Source organism: Eptesicus fuscus, chromosome 13 (assembly GCF_027574615.1).
Source record: "Eptesicus fuscus isolate TK198812 chromosome 13, DD_ASM_mEF_20220401, whole genome shotgun sequence".
Lineage (NCBI taxonomy): Eukaryota > Metazoa > Chordata > Mammalia > Chiroptera > Vespertilionidae > Eptesicus > Eptesicus fuscus.
The window spans coordinates 51,699,457-51,719,460 of NC_072485.1; the positions used below are offsets into that span (position 1 = coordinate 51,699,457).

The window sequence follows — 20,004 nt, forward strand, 5'->3', positions numbered from 1 at the left end:
CCTCACAGCCAAAGGGCAGTGGAATGGCCAAGGGTGCTGCAACCTTAAGCTAGAGTGATAATAAGTCACCTTCATTCTCCTGGAATTCTCATCAGACTTGCCTGGTTTCCCACTCTGGTGTATCATAATTTTACATTTCATTTGAATGGGCTTATTCTGATACAAAAGCATAAACACTTGTACATAGTGGATTTCATCCATTTTTCCTCAATGACTCAAGTTGCAAGATGGTACTCTAGTTCAAAGACCCAGCCTCTGGCCAGTGTTCTCCTGACTCTAGAGCAGACTGTGGCCATGTCATATGACAAAGAAAAAGCATTTTCTTCATTGGTTCATAGCCAAGCATGGCTCAGTTCTGTAAGATGCATCCCAGGGGGCTGCATTAGGGGACCAAGTTAGATATGCAGTTCCCCTTGATAATACAGAGTATAGAACTTTTTTCACAGTAACAAACCAAGTTATTTTAAAGAGAAAAATCAACCTCTAATTTTGCACTAGTTTAACTTTTGATGCTTTAAATCCACTTATTTGATTAGATTTCTTTCAGTCTTACTCAGTTTAACCACACAAAATTTCCTCTCAGGTTTTCACAAACCTTCTACAACTTTTCTAATCCCTCTTAAGTTTGTCTCTTCTTAGTCATTCAGAAGTAATCATCCTTAGTTTAGGACAAATTACTTCCTTCTAATTCCTTCAAAATGTTATTTCCATACTTTATGACTTTTAGGATCTAGAATGAATGCTGGTTAAATTACAACCTGAAATAACTTTATCAGAGTAACAGCTACGGCCATATAAAACAGTGAATAAATTTAATGAGTACTAGACCACACCCATTTTTTGGATACTAGTCCATGAATTTTGTAAGTGGTTATAGGACATCTGGATTTCTTTGGGAGATAATAGGTTTCTCTGCCCTGGCAAGGGATGACTTTTCTTCGAGAGTGTTGACAAGGAGATGCTGGTAATGACAGCTGACAAATTTGAGTGATTAAGGGTGGGTACCCTATATAATAAAAGCATAATATGCGACCACTTAACCAGTCGCTATGACACGCACTGACCACCAGGGGGCAGATGCTCCGACCGGTAGGTTAGCTTGCTGCTGGGGTCTGGCTGATTGGGACTGGGTGAGAGGGTGGGGCAGGCCCTGGATCCCTCCTGCAGTCCCTCCCCAGGCGGCCAGCCTCCATCGGCCCCGATCAGAACTGGGTGAGACGCCTGATCGGCCCCGACTGCCAGCTAGGGCAAGGGACCCCATCCATGCACAAATTTGTGCACCGGGCCTCTAGTATTATATGAAACAGAGGTCAGCGAGCTAGAGACTGCTGACAGATCCTTCTAGCAGCCTGTTTTGTATGGCCCTAAAGCTAAGAATGTTTTTTGCATCTTAAGAGGTTGTAAAACAAAAACAAAAGAATATGCCATAGAGACCTTATGTGGCTTGCAAAGCCTTAAATATTTACTGTCTGTCCTTCACAGAGAAGAAGTCTGCCAACTTCTAATAAAATATTGGACTAATGATAGAGTAGATAACACTAAGATCTTTTGCAATAAAGGACATGAAACAACACAAATAGTTCAGTATATGGAAATTTTGTGATATCACTCATGAGCTAGGCTTGTATTTAAGACTAAGGTTCAAAACTATATATAGAAAATTGCAATTATAATCAATTTCTTAAGCAAAAAGAGACCTATTTATTAACTAAGTAAGCTTAGAAGACATTTAAGATTAATGATATGTAAGTTATAGCTTGCTAATAAATTAAAGCCAATTTTATCTCCTTGAGAATAGTGACTGTTGGATAGGTAAACAGCCAGAAAGCCTGCTAGAAAAAGAGGGGCAGGAAAAAACTAGTCTAGGACTAAAAAGTTACCATTGTATACAGAGACAAACAGGAAAACCACTAATTATCTGCATGTCAAAGGAGTTATGTGTTGCTTTTCGTGCTCCATTCCTTTATACTTAATCTAACCACAAAGATAAGCTTTTTAAACTGCTTTTGACAGAAGTGCCTTATTGGTAAGAAAATAGCACCACCATCATTTAGACTATGATGATTTATATTTTTCCTTACTCTTTTAGTGACTGGATGTGATTTTTTTATGTATATGTTTTCTTTTGGGGCAGTAGATATAGCTTACCGTATTTATGTGACTATTCTGACTTTCCTTTTGGTTTCTCACAGAGTGCATAATTAATAAAATATTCTGTCTAGAGATAATTTTTATTCTGCCCTTCCCAATAGTTCTCTCAAACTTTAAGGTATTTGAAGTATCTGTAATTGAGATGCTCTATTTTGTTTTACATATATTTGCTTATTTTTGGTTTGTAACTAAGTGAATTTTTTTTTCCAGATGATTCTTTGGGATTGGGACTTGAAGCAATGGTATAAACCTCATTATCAGGTAAATATGTGATTATCACTGATATCTAGAATGAAACTTTTGACATTTAAAGTTACAGTCACAAGACTGCTATGACATAAGATTTTCCTTACTTGAACTAAAATGAACTTTCATTTAGATAGATTACAATGTTTTAATTGTAAGGGGGAAATGAAATGGTAAAAAACCAAGCATATATAGTTATACTTAAATGTTGCTATAATAGTCTGGACTCAGGATAAACTAATAATTTTATATTAAGGATGAGATTTTTTTCCTGATTGTGAGCAACTGATCCACACGGGGGAAAAATAGATTAAAGGCCATATATGAGAAAAAGCAAGACAATTGGCAAAATATTTTATCAGGAAAGCAATATCATTTTGCTCTTTGGTAAATTTCCACTAGTACTCATATCAAGAAAGAACACCTGGCCAGCATCCCAGAAGCTTCACTTATGCACCATTCTAGTTTTTACTTATATCCCCAAAGATAATCTCTTTCCTGACTTCAAGCAGTTAGTTTTGCTTACTTGTGAATTATATATATATCTATATATCTATATATATGTATATATATACACACACACGTATATATAACTCTTCATATTAAAGTTATCTATATATGTGTGTGTATATATGTGTGTGTATATATGTATGTGTGTGTATATATATATATATATATATATAGAGAGAGAGAGAGAGAGAGAGACTCATTTAATATTAGTATGTACTCTGTAAATATTTTTGATCGCTTAAGTAATATATGTTTGTATCAGAGGAACAGAAAATAGAAGTATAGGAAAAAAAAAAACATCAGGTAACAACTCATAAATAGCAGGTAACAACTATGTTAACAATTTTTGTTCTTGTTAACCCTCACCTGAGGATATTTTTTCCATTGGTTCTTAGAGTAGAAGGGAGAGAGGGAGGAGGAGAGAGAAACTTTGTAAGCAAGACACTGGCACACAGGCCAACCATGGAGCACTTTTGATGCATATATTTACAAATCTTTCTCTATTGTATTGAAATGTGTTTGTATATTCTATTCTACAAAAATTATATGAGGTTTAATATGCTTTATGAAACCTAATGTTTTCCTGTCTTTGAATTTTACATAAATGGAATCGGTCACATGTACTGTGTGGTTTACTTCTTTGAGAACTTTATCTGTAAGATCAATGCATATCATTGCACATAATACTATGACCTTACACAATATGGTCTCTCTACTTGCTTTTACTTCTCTGACCTCATTTTCCCGCACGTTCTCCTTCGTTTACAGATCCAACTACACTGGCCTCCTTGTTTTTGCAAATGAGCTGGGCAGGCTTCTGCCTCTAAGTCTTCACACTTGGTAGTCTCTCTGCCTGGAATGCTCTTTTCCCACACCTCTGTCAGATCTTAACAAATTGCAGCCTTATACTCTTAAAATTTCAGTGCCCTCCATCACTTCCTTTTCCCTCTCCTTGCTTCTCTTCAACCTGCTCAAAAACCCATGATTCTCCATTGCCCATAGTCCTTTGCCTGGAAGCCAGTGTCCCAACATGCCTCTCCAATCTTATTTTCCACTGCTCTCTCTCTTTTTTTTAAATATAGCCTGTACTTTAATAATTTTGTTTTCTGCACCTTGCTATTTTACCACCTTTTTTTAAATCACCTTTTTATCTTTATTTATTCTCCTTCTTGAAAAATGAGCTCCCCAAAATATATTTTTTGTTTAATTTTATTGTAAAACATTATTTCCCCTATCTTTTATAAATGAAATCCTACCAAATGCTACCTCTCCCATAAAGTTTCTGTTAGCTCTTCATATTAAAGTTATCTATATTTCCTTTGAACTCTAATACTATTTTATTTGTATCTTTATGTCATCATTTCCCATAACATTAATAAAATAATTTTTATTGCACTTTTCCTATATGTATTATACCCTGTCTTATGTGCTCTGCATGTATCATCAGATTTAATTCTCTCTGTTAAGTACAACTATAAACTCTGGAAATAATGCATGAAAAAAAACTTTGAAAAAGAAAAGGAAAGAGTAGGCTGGCCTCGTTAAGGACCACAGTAATGGAGAAACAACATAGTGACAGGGTTTTCTACAACCCCCACCCAAAAGCAAAAGGTGACTCAGGCCCTCACTCTCAACCTAGCAACAGAAGGTGTCGCAAGGAGCCTCATTTCTTCCCTAAGGTTGAAGGAGAGTCCTGCAAACAATACTAAGTGAATCTGGTGGCTTTGGCAAGAGGGACTTGATCAGGAACGCTACTGGCAATAAGTGCGAACATCACAGAGCACACTTTCACAAACCTGTATGTGCAGCCTACTATACGCTAGGCTACATGGTGTATACCATTGTGGTAGATGCAGTCTGTCGTTGATCAAAATGTTATGAGGCACAGGACTGTACTCTCATTCTGTACTGGGCATGAGATTTCCTTCCCCAGTGAGAGACATGGGGTGGCCAGGGGGCCTGGCATAGAGGATACTGCCACAAGTGCCTAGCCCAGAAAGTGTTCTTTGTCCCTGTGGCCTGGAGTCTCCTTTCTTCACCTGAAGGTACCAGGTAACCCAACCTGAGGAAGTTCCCTCTTCCCCACAGAGGAGGAACCAGCAGGGACCAGTGGGAACCCTAGTGACACCAGAAAAAAAGAAAAAAAGCAGACTGAAATAACACTGTGAATGCCCTAAAAATTAAATTGACATTAGAGCCTGGCCAGTGTGGCTCAGTGGATTGAGCATTGTCCCATGCACCACAAGGTTGATGGTTTGATTCTTGGTCAGGGCACAAGCCCAGATTTCAGGCTTGATTGTGCAGGAGGCAGTTGATCAATGGTTCTCTCTCATCAATGTTTTTCTTCCTTTCCCTTCCTCTCTATCTAAACATCAATACAAACATTAAAAAAAAATTAATTAATTGTCATTAGAACCACAGCCTAAAAAAGTAGACCAGGATCTTTGTGTGAAATCTAAACAAGTCTACCTCCTAATATAAAAGTTTTAAATAGGACCCGGTCTCCTAGCATTATATGAAGCATTATTAGCCAAAATATTGATAAAATAAATAAAAAAACACCTGTCGTACCAAAAATCAGAAAAATCACAGCTTGAATGAGAAAAGACTATATTAGTACTTACCACCAAGATGAACAGATTTAGAATTACCTGACAAGGACATTTAAAGCAGCCATCAACAGAAAATTGCTTCTAACAAACAGTTACAAATTCATTTGAAACAAATAAAATAGAAAAATCTCAGCAAATAAACTGAAGTCATAAAAAAGAAACAAATGGAAATTAAAAACTTGCTGAATGGGCTCAGCATTAGAGTGGTGACGACTGAGGACAGAATCTGCAAGCTCGAGGATAGAGCAATAGAATTTACCCAATTTAAACTATATAGAGGAAATAGATGGAAATAAAATGCACAGAGCCTTAGGGACCTGAATGACACAACAAAAGATCATCAGTGTTTAGAAAGGAGGAGAGAAAGAGAGTGAGTGTAAAAGAGTATTTGAAGAAATAATGACTGAAAACTTCCCAGATTTTGCAGAAGACATAATTCTACAAATTCAGGAAGCTGAGCGAATACCAAATGGGATCACTGCAAAAAAAAGTCTCCAAGACAAATAATTAAACTTTTGAAAACTAAAGATAAAATATTTTGAAAGCAGCCAGAGAGAAATGCCACATTACCTATAGGAGAACACCAACTCAAATAGCAGGCTTCTCATTTGGGTGTAAGGAAAGTAGATGGATGCTATTAGGTATAATTTGGGGAAGTATATATAATATTTTATATAATAGAGGCCTGATGCATGAAATTCATGCAAGAGTAGGTCTTCCTTCCCCTGTCTGCCAGCACCAGCTTCCCTCTGGCCACCAGCAGGCACCCAGGACCCGGGCTTCCCTTGCAGCCCCGGCTTCGTCCGGAAAGATGTCCGGTCTAATTAGCAATATTATGCTTTTATTATTATAGACTAGTGGCCAGGTGCACAAAATTTGTGCAGGCGGGGGCGGGGGGTGTCCTCAGCCCAGCCTGCACCCTTTTTAATTGGGGACGCTTTGAGGGATGTCTGACTACCAGTTTAGGCCCAAACCGGCAGTCGGACATCCCTCTTGCAATCTGGGACCACCGACTCCTAACCGCTCACCTGCCTGCCTGCCTGATTGCCCCTAACTGCCCTCCCCTGCCAGCCTGATCTTGCCCCCAACTGCCCTCCCCTGCTGGCCTGATCTCGACCCAACTGTCCTCTCTGCTTCGGCCCCCACCACCATGGCTTTGTCTGGAAGGAAGTCATACATCCAGAAGATGGCCGGTCAACCTGGTCTAATTAGCATATTACCCTTTTATTAGTATAGATAGATTATATAGGATAGGATTGCTTAAATGGAGAGGGGAGCCTTTTTCAGCAGGAGGAAATGCTCTTGGCAGACAAAAATACATAATCCCTATATCTGGACTGATAGCCAGCTATATGCACTATACTGCCAAAACAGTCATTAAAAAATTGAACCACTTTCTTACACCTTACACCAAATAGCTATTGCCCTTAAAACTCCTCCTCAGCCCCCACCTGAGGTTCTGCCTTCGCAGTTCACCCAGATTATGTTCTGATTGGTCGGTTTCAATGCCAGTCAGCATCAAAAGCTCCATCTCCTAGGCAGCCATTGGCTCCTTGCACTTCACCCAGACTTGGTTCTGATTGGTTGGTTTCTATGCCAGTCAGTGTCTCCGGGCCTATCTCTGGGCCTGATCAGAGAGGTGGTGCTGATTAGCATCCCCCGTGGAGGCCCAGAGAGAAAGAGAGGCATGGCTGCTGGAGAAGCCTGGAAAGAGGCGGGGGTGGGCAACGGCTGACCAACAGCTGCCACGGAGCCTGCAGATCAGACCCTGCATTTCTCTCCCAGGGCCTGATCCGCAGCCCCCTTGGCAGTCAGTGCTTGGTCGCCGCGCCCGCAACAGCGGCAGTCAGTGCTGGGTCACCATGGCAACCCAGCACTGACTGCAGGACTGACTTCTGGTCAGTCAAGCCTTTGGTCATTTTGGACGTTACAGACCCTGGGTTTTTATATATTAGGATTTGACCAACATGTGAGGGAAGGTTTATAGTAATAATTAAATTTTAACATGTTCATTAACTTTGGCTTATCAATTCAAATTATAACAAGCCATTTGTTAGAAGTACTCTTAATTGACCAGAAATAGCTGGACTGTGCCCCAATAATGGGGAATTTTTAAAATAAAAATCAACACAAAATAATGCTTCACAAGAAAAAGATAAAAAAAATTCCACATAGAGCAAAGACATTACTTAGCTAATTACTGGTCTCACTTTCATAACATTTTTTTCATTTCTAAAATGTCTTGAGCCCTAGCCGGTTTGGCTCAGTGGATAGAGCGTTGGCCCGTGGACTGAAGGGTCCTAGGTTCGATTCCAGTCAAGGGCACATGCCAGGGTTGCAGGCTCGGTCCCCAGTAGGGGGCATGCAGGAGGTAGCCAATAAATGATTCTCTTGCATCATTGATGTTTCTAGCTCTATCTCCCTCTCTCTTCCTCTCTGAAATCAATAAAAGTATATTTTTAAAAAATAAAATGTGTTGAGGCCCAGCTGGTGTGGCTCACTGGTTGAGTGTCAACCTCTGAGCCAGGAGGTCATGGTTCAGTTCTTGGTCAGGGCACATGCTTGGGTTGCGGGCTCAATCCCCAGTAGGGGGCATGCAGAAGGCAGCCGAGTAATGATTCTCTGTCATCACTGATGTTTCTATCTCTCCCTCTCCTTTCCTCTCTTTAAAATCAATAGAAACATATTTTAAAAATAAATAAAATGTGTTGAGGATAGTTAAACAGTTTCATTGTGAAATCATTAAATACTTTGAATACTTAAGAATTCTAAATACACTCAAATGTAAATTCAAGATACAATAAAACAAACAAAAGTAACATTTAATTCACTGTTCTGATTATTAGTGTACTTATTTCTGTGGTTTATTTAGTTGAATAAAATTTATATAGAATTTCAAAAAGTACAAAATGTATACATTAATGAAATATTTTATTTTTAGAATACATTTTCTACCTATTTTTTAGGACCCAGGCTGATGCTATTTCCAGTAGTTGTTTGTTAACCATTTAGTTCAAAGTTATCACCATTTACTTTGAACTGTAATACCATTTTTTCTGTACTCTTATCTCATTATTTTCCATAATATTGATAGTAATACTATTATTTGTTACACTTTAAATATATGCACCACACATTGCTTTATGTGCTTTGCATGTATTAATAGATTTAATTTTAATATCAGCCCTTAATAAAGTAGATGCTATTATCCCGTTTATAGTGAAAAAAACTAAAAAGTTCAGATGTTAAATGACTTGCTCAAAGTCACACAGTTAGGGTTAAAGTCTAGATTTCTAAGTCATCTTTGCCAACAAAGCTTTGTCTCTGTGCTAGAGTGACAAAGGTAAATGAAAGAAATGCTATATATGTTTAAAAGAAATTTTGACATAAAGGAAATCATCAATAAATTAATGCAATTCTCTGATTGTAGATTTTGATGCATTACAAATTTAGTTTTATGCTAGTTCTTGTCAGTAAAGAATACTATTAAATATAGCTAAGCTAATGGAAAACACAGAAAAAATTAAAATTCATGTTATCTGCTACATACTTCAACATCAGAAATTTTAAAGTGATAATTATACCATGTGTTATATCATTTATATCATGCCCAAATTAATGAATATTAATATTTAATAGAATTAAGTTATTTAGATATTAGATAGACCTTGATTTTAAAATAGAGGAAGTTTGTCTTAAATGTTGAATTTTCTGTGTAACAAATATATAATTTTACTTTTCTTTTCTCCTCTAGAGTTCTGGAGGTGGAAGTGGAGTTGATCTTTCTGTGCTAAATGAGGCTCGCAATATGGTGTCAGATCTTCTGATTGATCCAACCCTCCCCCCTCAAGTCATTTCTTCCCTGCGGAGCATCAGTAGCTTGATGGGTGCTTTCTCGGGTTCCTGTCGGCCAAAGATTAACCCTCTCACACCGTTCCCTGGATTTTACCCTTGCTCAGAAACAGAGGACCCAGCGGAAAGAGGAGACCGAAAACTTCACAAGGTCAAAACACAGCAATCAGCCAGCCCGATTTATCGCATTTTCAAATTAAAACTGCTTTTTAAAATCTTACCTAAATTAGAATTTCTTTTTCAAGGATCAGCTTCTTTTCCTGTATGTTGAGCTCCTTGGGTCTTTAAAAGTAGTAATAATCTCAAATAATTTGAAACAAGTATTCAGTTTTTATTCCAAATAACATGGCTGTAATTAGCTGATACAACTGCAGCGGTACCAACTATTTATTGCTATTGTTGTTGTTTTAAGTACTATAGCAAAAAAGCAATCCAGACTTGTACGACATACTAGTAGTGTAATCATGTCAGTAATCTATTTTATTCTTTAGAATACAGGAATTGTTCTTGTTGAACCAAGAAAAAATGATCATTATAATGTTCATTTTATGCATTATATAGCATTATGTACTTTAAATTGATTTTTACATTTTTTAACCCCCCCCCCCCTTATTTACCCACTAGAAATTGCTACGGCCCAATAGACATTGCTTTTTCCATCATTAGAAATGGGATTAACTTAATTTTCTAAAAATGCATACATTGTGCTTGTCCAGAGTGCTTTTAATTGTTTTGACTATCAATATCTTTACCAATTGCTAAAATCATAAAACTAAAAATGGAAACATTTTGGACATTGTTCTCATTTAACTACTTTGTTCTACAGGTAAAGAAACTAACCAAGAGAAGATAAAATTCAAATCAGTTTGTTTTTGTTTATTGATAATAGTGTATATAGAGCTTAGGAAAAGTTAAATATAGTTTTTGGCGGATTTTGATCATCAGTTAATGTCATTTTGTTCTCGGTATTAGGGTATAGAAATGTTGAAAAACTAACCAAGCCTGATTAAGGCAAACATTTGATAATTATTGATCACAGAGCTGGGTCATAGGTATTTATGTGATGCTTTTGTTTATTTATTTTAGAGAGGGAGGGAGGGAGAGAGAAACAGTGATGGGAGAGAGATACATTGATTGGTTGCCTCTAGCACCCGCCCCAACTGGGGCTCAAACATGAAACTAGGTAAGTGCCCTGATCTGGAATGGAACCTGGAACCTTCCAGTGCATGGGACAATGCTTCAACCAACTGAGCCACACGACCCGGTCTGTGATGCTTTTATTTTTTAAAGTATATACAGTATCACCTGCAACAGTCAAAACCCAGCTATACCAGTGATACTTAGAGGTTAATCATGGGATAGCAACAAATTCATCACTAAAAGAGCTAATATATTCTTGAGTTAGTTTTCACTTGATCTGTTGCTCTTCCTTTTTATTTCTCATGGACATTTGATGTTTAGTAATTTTTAAAGTTTTTTAAAAATCTTAATCATAAAATCATAATTGATAGCATTATTGTTACTATGTTTGCTGTGTAGAAAAGTGTACTGGTACATTTTAGAAACATTTAAACAATAATATTGCCTAAATGCCTCATTTCTTGCACATTCTAGTTAATTGGGCTTATTTTGGTTACTGGACTCTATTGGTAAAAATAAGTCAGATAAGAATCTGGCCCTAGCTGGTTTGGCTAAGTGGATAGAGCATCGGCCTTCGGACTGATGGGTCCCAGGTTTGATCCCCATTGTGGGGTGTGCAGGAGGCAGCCAATCAATGATTCTCTCTCTTCATTTATGTTTCTCTCCCTCTCTCTCTCTCTTTCTCTTTCTCTCTCCCCCTTCCTCTCTGAAATCAATTAAAAAAAAAAAGAATCAGGATGTAACTCTTATTTTTCGTAGTGTTCTTGAAACTTCTTGTTTGAATTTTATATCTAATTTGTCTCTGCTTTTGGAAAAGAAGAAGCCTAATGTTACTTAAGAAAAGAACTAGTTATGAAAAAGTAACTAGTAAGGAAAAGGGAGCTGGAATAGATACTTTAATATAAATGTCTTATATACTGTGTTAAGAAACAAGACAGATTATATGAACCTAAATTTCTAACTAACCACAAGCCTTTACTAAATCAACATCCTTGGGAAAACTGTAAGAGATATTTATCTCTCTGAGATGGTTTCAGTGTCTGCTGATAGAGGAAATTCTTAAGAAAGAAACTTTTCTGTATATCTCAGTAAAACACCTAATCACAGTGGTAAAAAAATAGAACATTTTCAAAAATTAAGGTAAAACTGTATTAAGGCTAAAGGTGTTCTGGATTTAGTCATTTGTTCAAAAAGCAGCTCAGAATCCTGCAGTTTCTCCAGATTAACCTCTATGGACATTAGCCCTGTACTGAAAATATGAATGGTTCAGGACAATCCCTGATCTTAATTTTGTCCTCTGAAGTTTTTTCTTAAGGTAAATCTTTCATATCTACTTTTTAAATTATCAACTGTTTATGTCTCATGATACTAGGAATAAAGTGTGCAAAAGAAAAAATATATAGTTAAATTGTAGGGAGTTCAGATATCATTTTTTAGTACTGGAAGGATAAGTAGAACAATATAGAATGTGGAGTAAAATTGACATACTTTCAGAATAAAATGTTCTGTTTCTCCAGTGCATATTAAAAATATACTTTGTATTGATTTTTATGTGACATCTTTAAGACATACACAGATATTATAGGGTGACGGTTTTAATCACTGTTCAATTATCCAACAGGGACTACACAGTAGGAATAGTTTACCAACTCCACAGCTGAGGAGGAGCTCAGGAACTTCAAGTCTGCCCCCTGTTGAACCTCCTTCTTCAAGGTGGGAACGCAATAATGGCAAAAGGCCTCATCAAGAAGTTGGCATTTCAAGGTAAAATCCCCAGAGCCTGTTAAAGAAATCTGAATCCGATACATTTGCTTTGCTTCTGTGAACGAAGTTTGAAATAGTTCTAAAAGCGGAAAGGAACAGTCGACATACTTATTTAGGTATAGGACAGCATACCAAAGCTATACATATAAAAGCCTAAGCAACCAGAACGACCAGAACAACGAGAACGACCGGAATGACTGGCTGCTATGACGCACACTGATCACCAGAGAGCAGATGCTCAACGCAGGAGCTGCCCCCTCGGGGTCAGTGCGTTCCCACAGCCAACCTCCCCTGGCTGGCCAACCTCCCGCAGTTCCTACCCTTGGCTGTCAGGCCCTGATCAGCCTGCCACCTGCCCACTGCAGTGGTGGCACGGTGGCAAGGGAAGGGGGGGGGGGAACCACGTAGTGGCAAGGTGCCAGCGATGGTGATGTCAGCATCCGGTGTCCGTTCCTTCTGCGCCTGGCCTGGCAACTGTCACCTCCTCTCTGACCCAGCCAAGATCAGCCTGGCCCTGATTATCCCTGTTCGCCAGCCAGGCCTAGGGACCCAACCTGTGCACGAATTTTGTGCACCAGGCCACTAGTATGACATAATAGAGAAAGTGATTCTTAAAAAGAAGAACCTGTCTTATCCCCAAACTTAGGTAAGTTGGGACCTGAAAGGAAGTTAGGATCCATTTAGTACAGGGTGCTGGGAAAGCTTGTAAATTGGTAGAGGTGGACACTACAGGAGCAGTCACCAGGTCCAATGCACGATACCCAAAGTAGGGCAACAGTTACTGACTTGTGAGAGGAGGAGCACATTCTCAGATGTTAAGTGTCTTTGAAAGGCACCAGTAACTATGAAACAGAAAATGCCAGGAGCTGAGATCTGAATGTAATTATATCCATTTACACTGATAACAAAAGATTCAGTGCTTTGTCTTAAAAGCCAGGAAAGATAGTGATCTCTTGTGATCAGGAAAGATAAGCTTCTATTTAGTCAGTCACCTGGTCATATTAATAAAATTGGTATCAGTGTAAATTTCCTGTTAAACCACCGGTCTTACTGAGCATGTGTTTTACTTTTAGCTTGAGCTAGGTAGTTACACATTTAAAACACTAGGTGGCAGAATTGGATCATAGCTATTTGTTAAAATTGGTTAGTATTTATATGTGAAATATGACCAAATAATTATAATTTTCCAGATTATTTTGTGATATATTAATTTGAATCTTCTGTAATATATTGAAATAGATGGACTCCTTACTTATTGAAAAATATTGTGTGAAATGGTATATAAAACAGGAATGGATTGAGGTATGAATATAGTACAGGAAAATGAGCTTTGATCCAAAGCTTGCTCGGAGCCTGAACATGATAGTTTTTGTTTGTGGGGTTATTTTCCTAATGGAATCAGGATATGGGGAAGTAAATGATGTTAGAAACTGAAAATATGAAAGATATTTCTTAACCATGGGAAACATCATCTTGAGAATATTGGATTTAAGAAAGAATGATGAAAATGATTCAGTTTTTTTATTTTCATCACACTGTGTAACAGCAATACATTTGCAATTAAAGAATGATGGATACTAAAATAGAAACACAGCCAAAACCGGTTTGGCTCAGTGGATAGAGCGTTGGCCTTAGGACTCAAGGGTCCCAGGTTTGATTCCGGTCAAGGGCATGTACCTTGGTTGCGGGCACATCCCCAGTAGGGGGTGTGCAAGAGGCAGCTGATCGATGTTTCTCTCTCATCGATGTTTCTAACTGTCTATCCCTCTCTCTTCCTCTCTGTAAAAAATCAATAAAATATATATTAAAAAAAAAGAAGAAAAAAAAAGAAACACAGTCCAAAGAAAACTATCTTTAACTCTGAAAAGTGTTCATATAAAGGTATATGTAGGCAGATTTTATATACTTAATTAACTCTCATAAAAGATTTTAGGAATTTGGAGAATAAAGTAATTGGTGGTATGGAACATCTACTTTAAAGAGATAAGGTTAGAAGTAATTTTTTTAGTGTGCAGAAGCTGGAGCTTACTTTGAACATAGGATAAGATGGGAAGATATGAAGCATTTACAGCCATTACTACTTTTGAAATTCAAGTTTCTAGATAAGTGCTGTCCAATAGAAATTTTTGTGATGATGGGAATATTTTATATCTCACCAGTATGGTAGTTCCTAGCTATTGATTACTTGAAATGTATCTAGTATGACTGAGCAAGTTAATTTAAATTTGAATTTAATTAAAATGTAGAGCTAGCTATATGTGACTACCATATAGGCAAATAGAGCAGTCTTATTAAACAGAAAAGCTATTATCTTTAAAGTATGGTGTTATTTTGTTTAGCGCAAAAGTGATAGACTTGTGACTCTGGAATCATGAGACATCAATCCTGACTTTAGTAGAATGCTCGAAAGCTGAGATCACATATCCTAGATTTGTGAGTCTTGATTTGAATGCAGCTTTGGATTCTGATCATAGCCTCTCTGTGATCTTTGATGACCCTGACTCGGCTTTCAACATTGTTTCATTATTGAACCTTCTTCCCTGAAAATGTCTGAAACCAAATTTCTCAGCCCCCCAGCTGCTTTTTTGTTACTGTCGTTCTGGTCTTATTTCCTGGCACAGTGCTTCCCTCTAGTGGTTGCTTACAAAATTGATTTACCTAGAAAACAGTGTTTTGTTTGCATCCTGTTTTCTTATTCTGCAGGTATCAGTTGTCAACTCTATCTCTTTTTTCCCCTCTATTGCCTATTCTCCTGTATCACTTTACCTACACCATTTCATGCTTTCATTACTCCTTACTTGGGCTATTGAATTATCCTCCTAATTGGTTTTCCCATTTCTAATATCGTTAACTACCCAATCCATCTTATAACCTTCAACCAGAAATCTTCTTTAAACAAAACTTTGATTATAGGTTTTCTAGTCATTAAAATTTTGGACCAATGCCTGTAGAATTGTACCCAAATTCCTAGCCTGGGATTCAAAACCCTGTTATTCCCTCAGGACAAAGATGACCACTTCCTTGGAAAAGTTAAATAGACTAAAAGAGTAAAAGAGATAAGTAGTCTTGCAATGAATGAGAATAGAAAAATTATTTGGGAAGCTGTCTAGGTAAAAAAAAAATTATGTAACTTGTGTTAGACTTTCCTTAAAGTTTTCTGATAATTTTAACTCCATTTGATATTTAAGCTGCATTATAATTTCCAGCCTACCTTATTTGTGTACAGAGTAATATTTAAATTTTCCTTTTCTTCATGCCTTGTCTGGAGAAAAAAATGTAAAGTATTCTGAACCTTATCATAACTATGATAAGAGGAATCTTAGGGAAGAAAACCATAAGGAAAAGGAAGAGTTACTCCTCCTAGGACAGCCACTTAAGGATTTAGTCATCTCTTAAAGGACTTGAGATTTTACTTAATTACAAGGGCCACTGCTTGACTACATAAAAATACCTCCAATATCATCTTTCTCTATCTGAAACTCGGTCAAGCTTCACTTGTCCTCTTCTGTGCCCTCTTTACTTGTGCCCTCTACACTGATTTCTGTAAATCTTTAAAAATGGAGCTCATCCTACCTAATAAAAAGGTAATATGCAAATAACCATCACTCCGCTATGCCCACGATTGGACGGCAGGAGGCTGGGGGGCGGGACTCGGGGTGGCATATCCGGCCATTGAGGGGGGCTGCCTCGGACACCCTGGACACCCGGCTCCCCTGCCATCGGAGGCGGGGAGCCGGTTGTCCGCGCCAGCTCCAGGCCAAAAGCCTCTGCCTGAGGCTTTTGGCCTGGTGCACGCACATGCACCCGGATCCCCTGCCGTGCTCCCCTTTGTCAGCGCCTCAAGCCCCAGCAGCAGCGGCAGCGGCAGCGGCTGGGGATGAGCTGGTGATCCCAACAGCCTTGCAGCTCAGTGGCAGCGGCAGAGGCAGCATTGGGCTTGGGGACTGGCAAACAGGCAGAAGATGGCCCTGATCGCAGGAGGCTAGACCTAGGGACCCTACCCGCATGATTTAATCGTGCACTGGGCCTCTAGTCTACTATAAGGAGCTTCTTCATCAAAACCTCAGCTCTTAGCTTTCTTTAAGTCTGCAGTCAAATATTCAGGGCCAAATTGTGACCAGTCTAGAACAGGTACCAAAGGCATTGTGAACGTTGCTTTAGCAGCCTCTTTTCACTGCTCATTCAGCCAGATTGTTTCCCTTAGCGGCCAGTGGTTGGCAAACTGCGGCTCGCGAGCCACATGCAGCTTGCGAGCCGCAGTTTGCCACTCTGTTGACTAATGAGTTTGCCGACCACTGCCTTTGCCACTTCAGTGTCCTCTTCCTGATGCCGGAGCAGTGCATAGCCGCCACCTATAAAGGACAGCTTCTAATAATTTTAAAATTTCTGCTGCATGCTTAATTTCCTTCTTATTGGAGGTTAATAGTCCTTTTCCTTTCCAGACTGAACAGTGTGCATGCAAAATTAGGAGAGCATACCTCCAGTCAGTATACACATTCATTCTCTTTTGTATGAAAATTCTACTGCCTGCATCAGTGCAATCAGTTCAGCTTCCTGAGCAGAGGTTCCCAGCAGTAACCTCTTTTGGTATTGGAAGTAACCTGTTTCCTTTGTACATCTAACTGCTTCCATCTGCATATAGAGTCCAGTCTGCCTCTTCTAGCGGCTGGTCCTATAAATCATTTCTGCCAGAATAAACTTCAACATTTATTTCAGCACTAGAGGCCCGGAGCACTAAATTCGTGCATCGGGGGCAGGTGGAGAGGGTTGTCCCTCAGCCCAGCCTGCACCCTCTCCAATCTGGACCCCTCGAGGGCAGTTGGACATCCCTCTCACAATCCAGGACTGCTGGCTCCCAACCGCTCACCTGCCTGCCTGATTGCCCCTAACTGCTTCTGCCTGCCATCCTGATCACCCCAAACCACTCCCCTGCCAGCCTGATCGATACCTAACTGCTCCCCTGTCTGCCCGATTGCCCCTAACTGCCCGATTGCCCCTAACTTCCCTCCCCTGTAGGCCTGGTCCCCCCCGCAACTGCCCTCCCCGCAGGCCTGGTCCCTCCCAACTGCCCTTCCCTGCTGGCCTGGTCATCCACAACTGCCCTCCCCTGCCGGCCATCTTGTGTCCACATGGGGGCGGCCATCTTGTGTGTTGGAGTGATGGTCAATTTGCATATTACTGCTTTATTAGATAGGATGGTCATGCATTAGTGTGGCCAAGTTGGGAGAAAGTAGGCAGGAGTTAACAGTTTTGAGGGAGATGTTGGGATGGTTGAGAATAATTGTTTGGTACCTGCCCATTCTTCCAGCAGTGAGTCACAAATTACCTTTTTTCTCTAGCAGCTCATCACTTGGTGGGGTATGTAAATGGGGATAGACCCTTCCAAGGAAAACTTTTCCTCTTCCTGTAAAAGCTCCCAGGTGGCTGCCACAGCTCTCAAGCAGGCTGGCCACCTTAGGACAACGTGATCTAGTTTCTTTGAAAAGTATGCCATGGATTGTGGAATGTCCTAGGGCAGTGATGGGCAACCTTTTGAGCTTGGTGTGTCAAACTTCGCCAAAAAACTGAGCATAACTCGGGTAGTGTGTCACTTTGAGGAAAAAACATTATTTCGCAAATGTTTCATCCTCGGCATGCAGCTGCCTCAGCGGCCGCGTGTCATCAGAAATGGCTACGCGTGTCAGTGCTGACACGCGTGTCATAGGTTCGCCATACTGTCCTAGGGCAACGCTCTGCCTTTTATGAACATATAATTGAAAGGGCTTTAGTAGGTCTGGAAGCCCCAAGGCTGGTGCAGAAGCCTGAGTGCACTTCTTTGTCCATTCTAAAGGGCAATCTTCTGGTCTTTTCTGACATTCATACAGTGGTTTAGCATTGAGCCAAAGTTCAGAATCCAAATGTAGTAGTAGCTCGTCATTCCCAGGAATTCTCTTGTTTCCTGTAAGTCTTTTTTTTTTTTTAATCCTTACCTGAGGATATTTTTCCCATTGACTTCTGGTGAGTGTAAGGGAAGGAGGAAGTGGGAGAGAGAGACACACATCGATTGGTTGCCTCCTGCATGGACCCAAGACTGGGAATCCACAACTGAGTTACCTGAAAAACGTGCTCTTGATGCGGAATCGAAACCGTGACCCTTCGGTCCACCAGGCCAACCAACGCTCTTAACTACTGACCTAACCCGGTCAGTCATTTTAATAAGATAATCCCTTTAAGAAGGACTTGAGTTTTCCCAGTTTAACAGATCTGATGTAGAAAATGTAGTATGTGCCCAATAATATCCAGTGGGCTGGGCTTCTGGCCATACTCCCACTGGAAGTCTTTGCAAAGGGCATTGCTCTGGCCCGGTAGGAAATTGTCCTTCACCAAATTTGGTTCCCTGACATGTTCTAGATGGAGAGACCAGTTCAGGCTCACCTCCTCCTGCAAGGAGGAAGATCCCCCAGGGCTGGAGAGGCCATGGGGCCATGCTTGCAGTAGCCATAACATCCAGATCTACCCCTTCCCTCTCTCCCACTAGAAATGTAGGTAAGGGATATTCAAATACAAAGAATGGCTGTGCACTTACAGGGAGATAAGTTTATTGGGTAGTATCATTTGCAAGTTGTCTCTTTTTGTAAAACTGTCAACAAATTATTATTACTATTGGTTTTGGGGAAAAAATATTCTAGAAACTAAGGCTAGATGTTACCTCAGAAGTCCTTAATTCTAAACCTCTTAATTTTACAAATGGAGAGACACACAGAGAGATAGAATTATTCTGTGGAAAAAAAACATACATTTTAGAATCACAGAAATTGGAAATTGTAATTTAGCCAAGTGAATTCAGGGACATAGCTTCTTGAAGCCTTAATTTCCTTATCTGTAAAATAGGAGACTAACAGAGATAAAATATGTAAAGTACCTAAAACAATGGATGATATATGATCAGTACTCAAAATGGCACATTAAAAATTTTGTTATTAATAAAAGTTTTAATGAATTGGTTGCCAACTGGTTTTATATGCCTTCTTTGTGTGTGTGTGTGTGTGTGTGTGTGTGTGTTTAATATATTTTATTGATTTTTTTACAGAGAGGAATGGAGAGGGAGAGGGATAGAGAGTTAGAAACATCAGTGAGAGAGAAACATTGATTCAGCTGCTTCCTACACACTCCCCACGGGGCATGTGCCTGCAACCAAGGTACATGCCCTGACCGGAATTGAACCTGAGACCCTTCAGTCCGCGGGCCGACGCTCTATCCACTAAGCCAAACCAGCCAGGGCTATATGTCTTCTTTTTGTAATACAGAATTTTTTTTCCTCTCATCAGATACAAAACAAACTAGATTTTTAGAAAAAGGCCCAAGGAGAGCCTTAAAGCAGGATTTGGCAAAAGAAGAGTTCATTCACCCAAAATTGGGGAGCAGAAAAGATATATTCTCTAGAAAAGTGAGAATAGGAACCTAGAGATCATTCATTTATGCCACCATCATCTGTTGAACACCTTTTATCAGGCACTGTGCTATACCCACTGTGAATGTAGAGATGTTTTATAGCCCCTAAAGGAATTCAGAACTTAGTGAGGCAAAAGAATATGTACGCAGTGAAATTACAGTAAACTATGGGTAAATGTTATAACAGAGACATAAACAAAAACCTTTGGTCACAGAAAAATAGATCTTTTTGAGTAATGGGGTGTGGAAGTGGAGAAAAGATGAAGGAATTGGGGAAGAGCTTGAGAACCTAGCCTAT

The 20,004-nt window shown here is 39.4% G+C and overlaps 1 protein-coding gene across 1 annotated transcript in view; it reads left to right on the forward strand.

Moving 5' to 3' along the window:
• The first annotated feature begins 210 nt into the window (after window positions 1-210).
• Window positions 211-20,004, forward strand: part of PDE3B (phosphodiesterase 3B) — a 64,376-nt gene continuing 44,582 nt past the window's right edge. Inside the window, exons 1-4 of the mRNA XM_054725684.1 lie at window positions 211-357; window positions 2,362-2,412; window positions 9,274-9,522; window positions 12,133-12,275. Coding sequence (XP_054581659.1) covers window positions 211-357; window positions 2,362-2,412; window positions 9,274-9,522; window positions 12,133-12,275 — 590 coding nt within the window. The remainder of the gene's footprint in view (window positions 358-2,361; window positions 2,413-9,273; window positions 9,523-12,132; window positions 12,276-20,004) is intronic.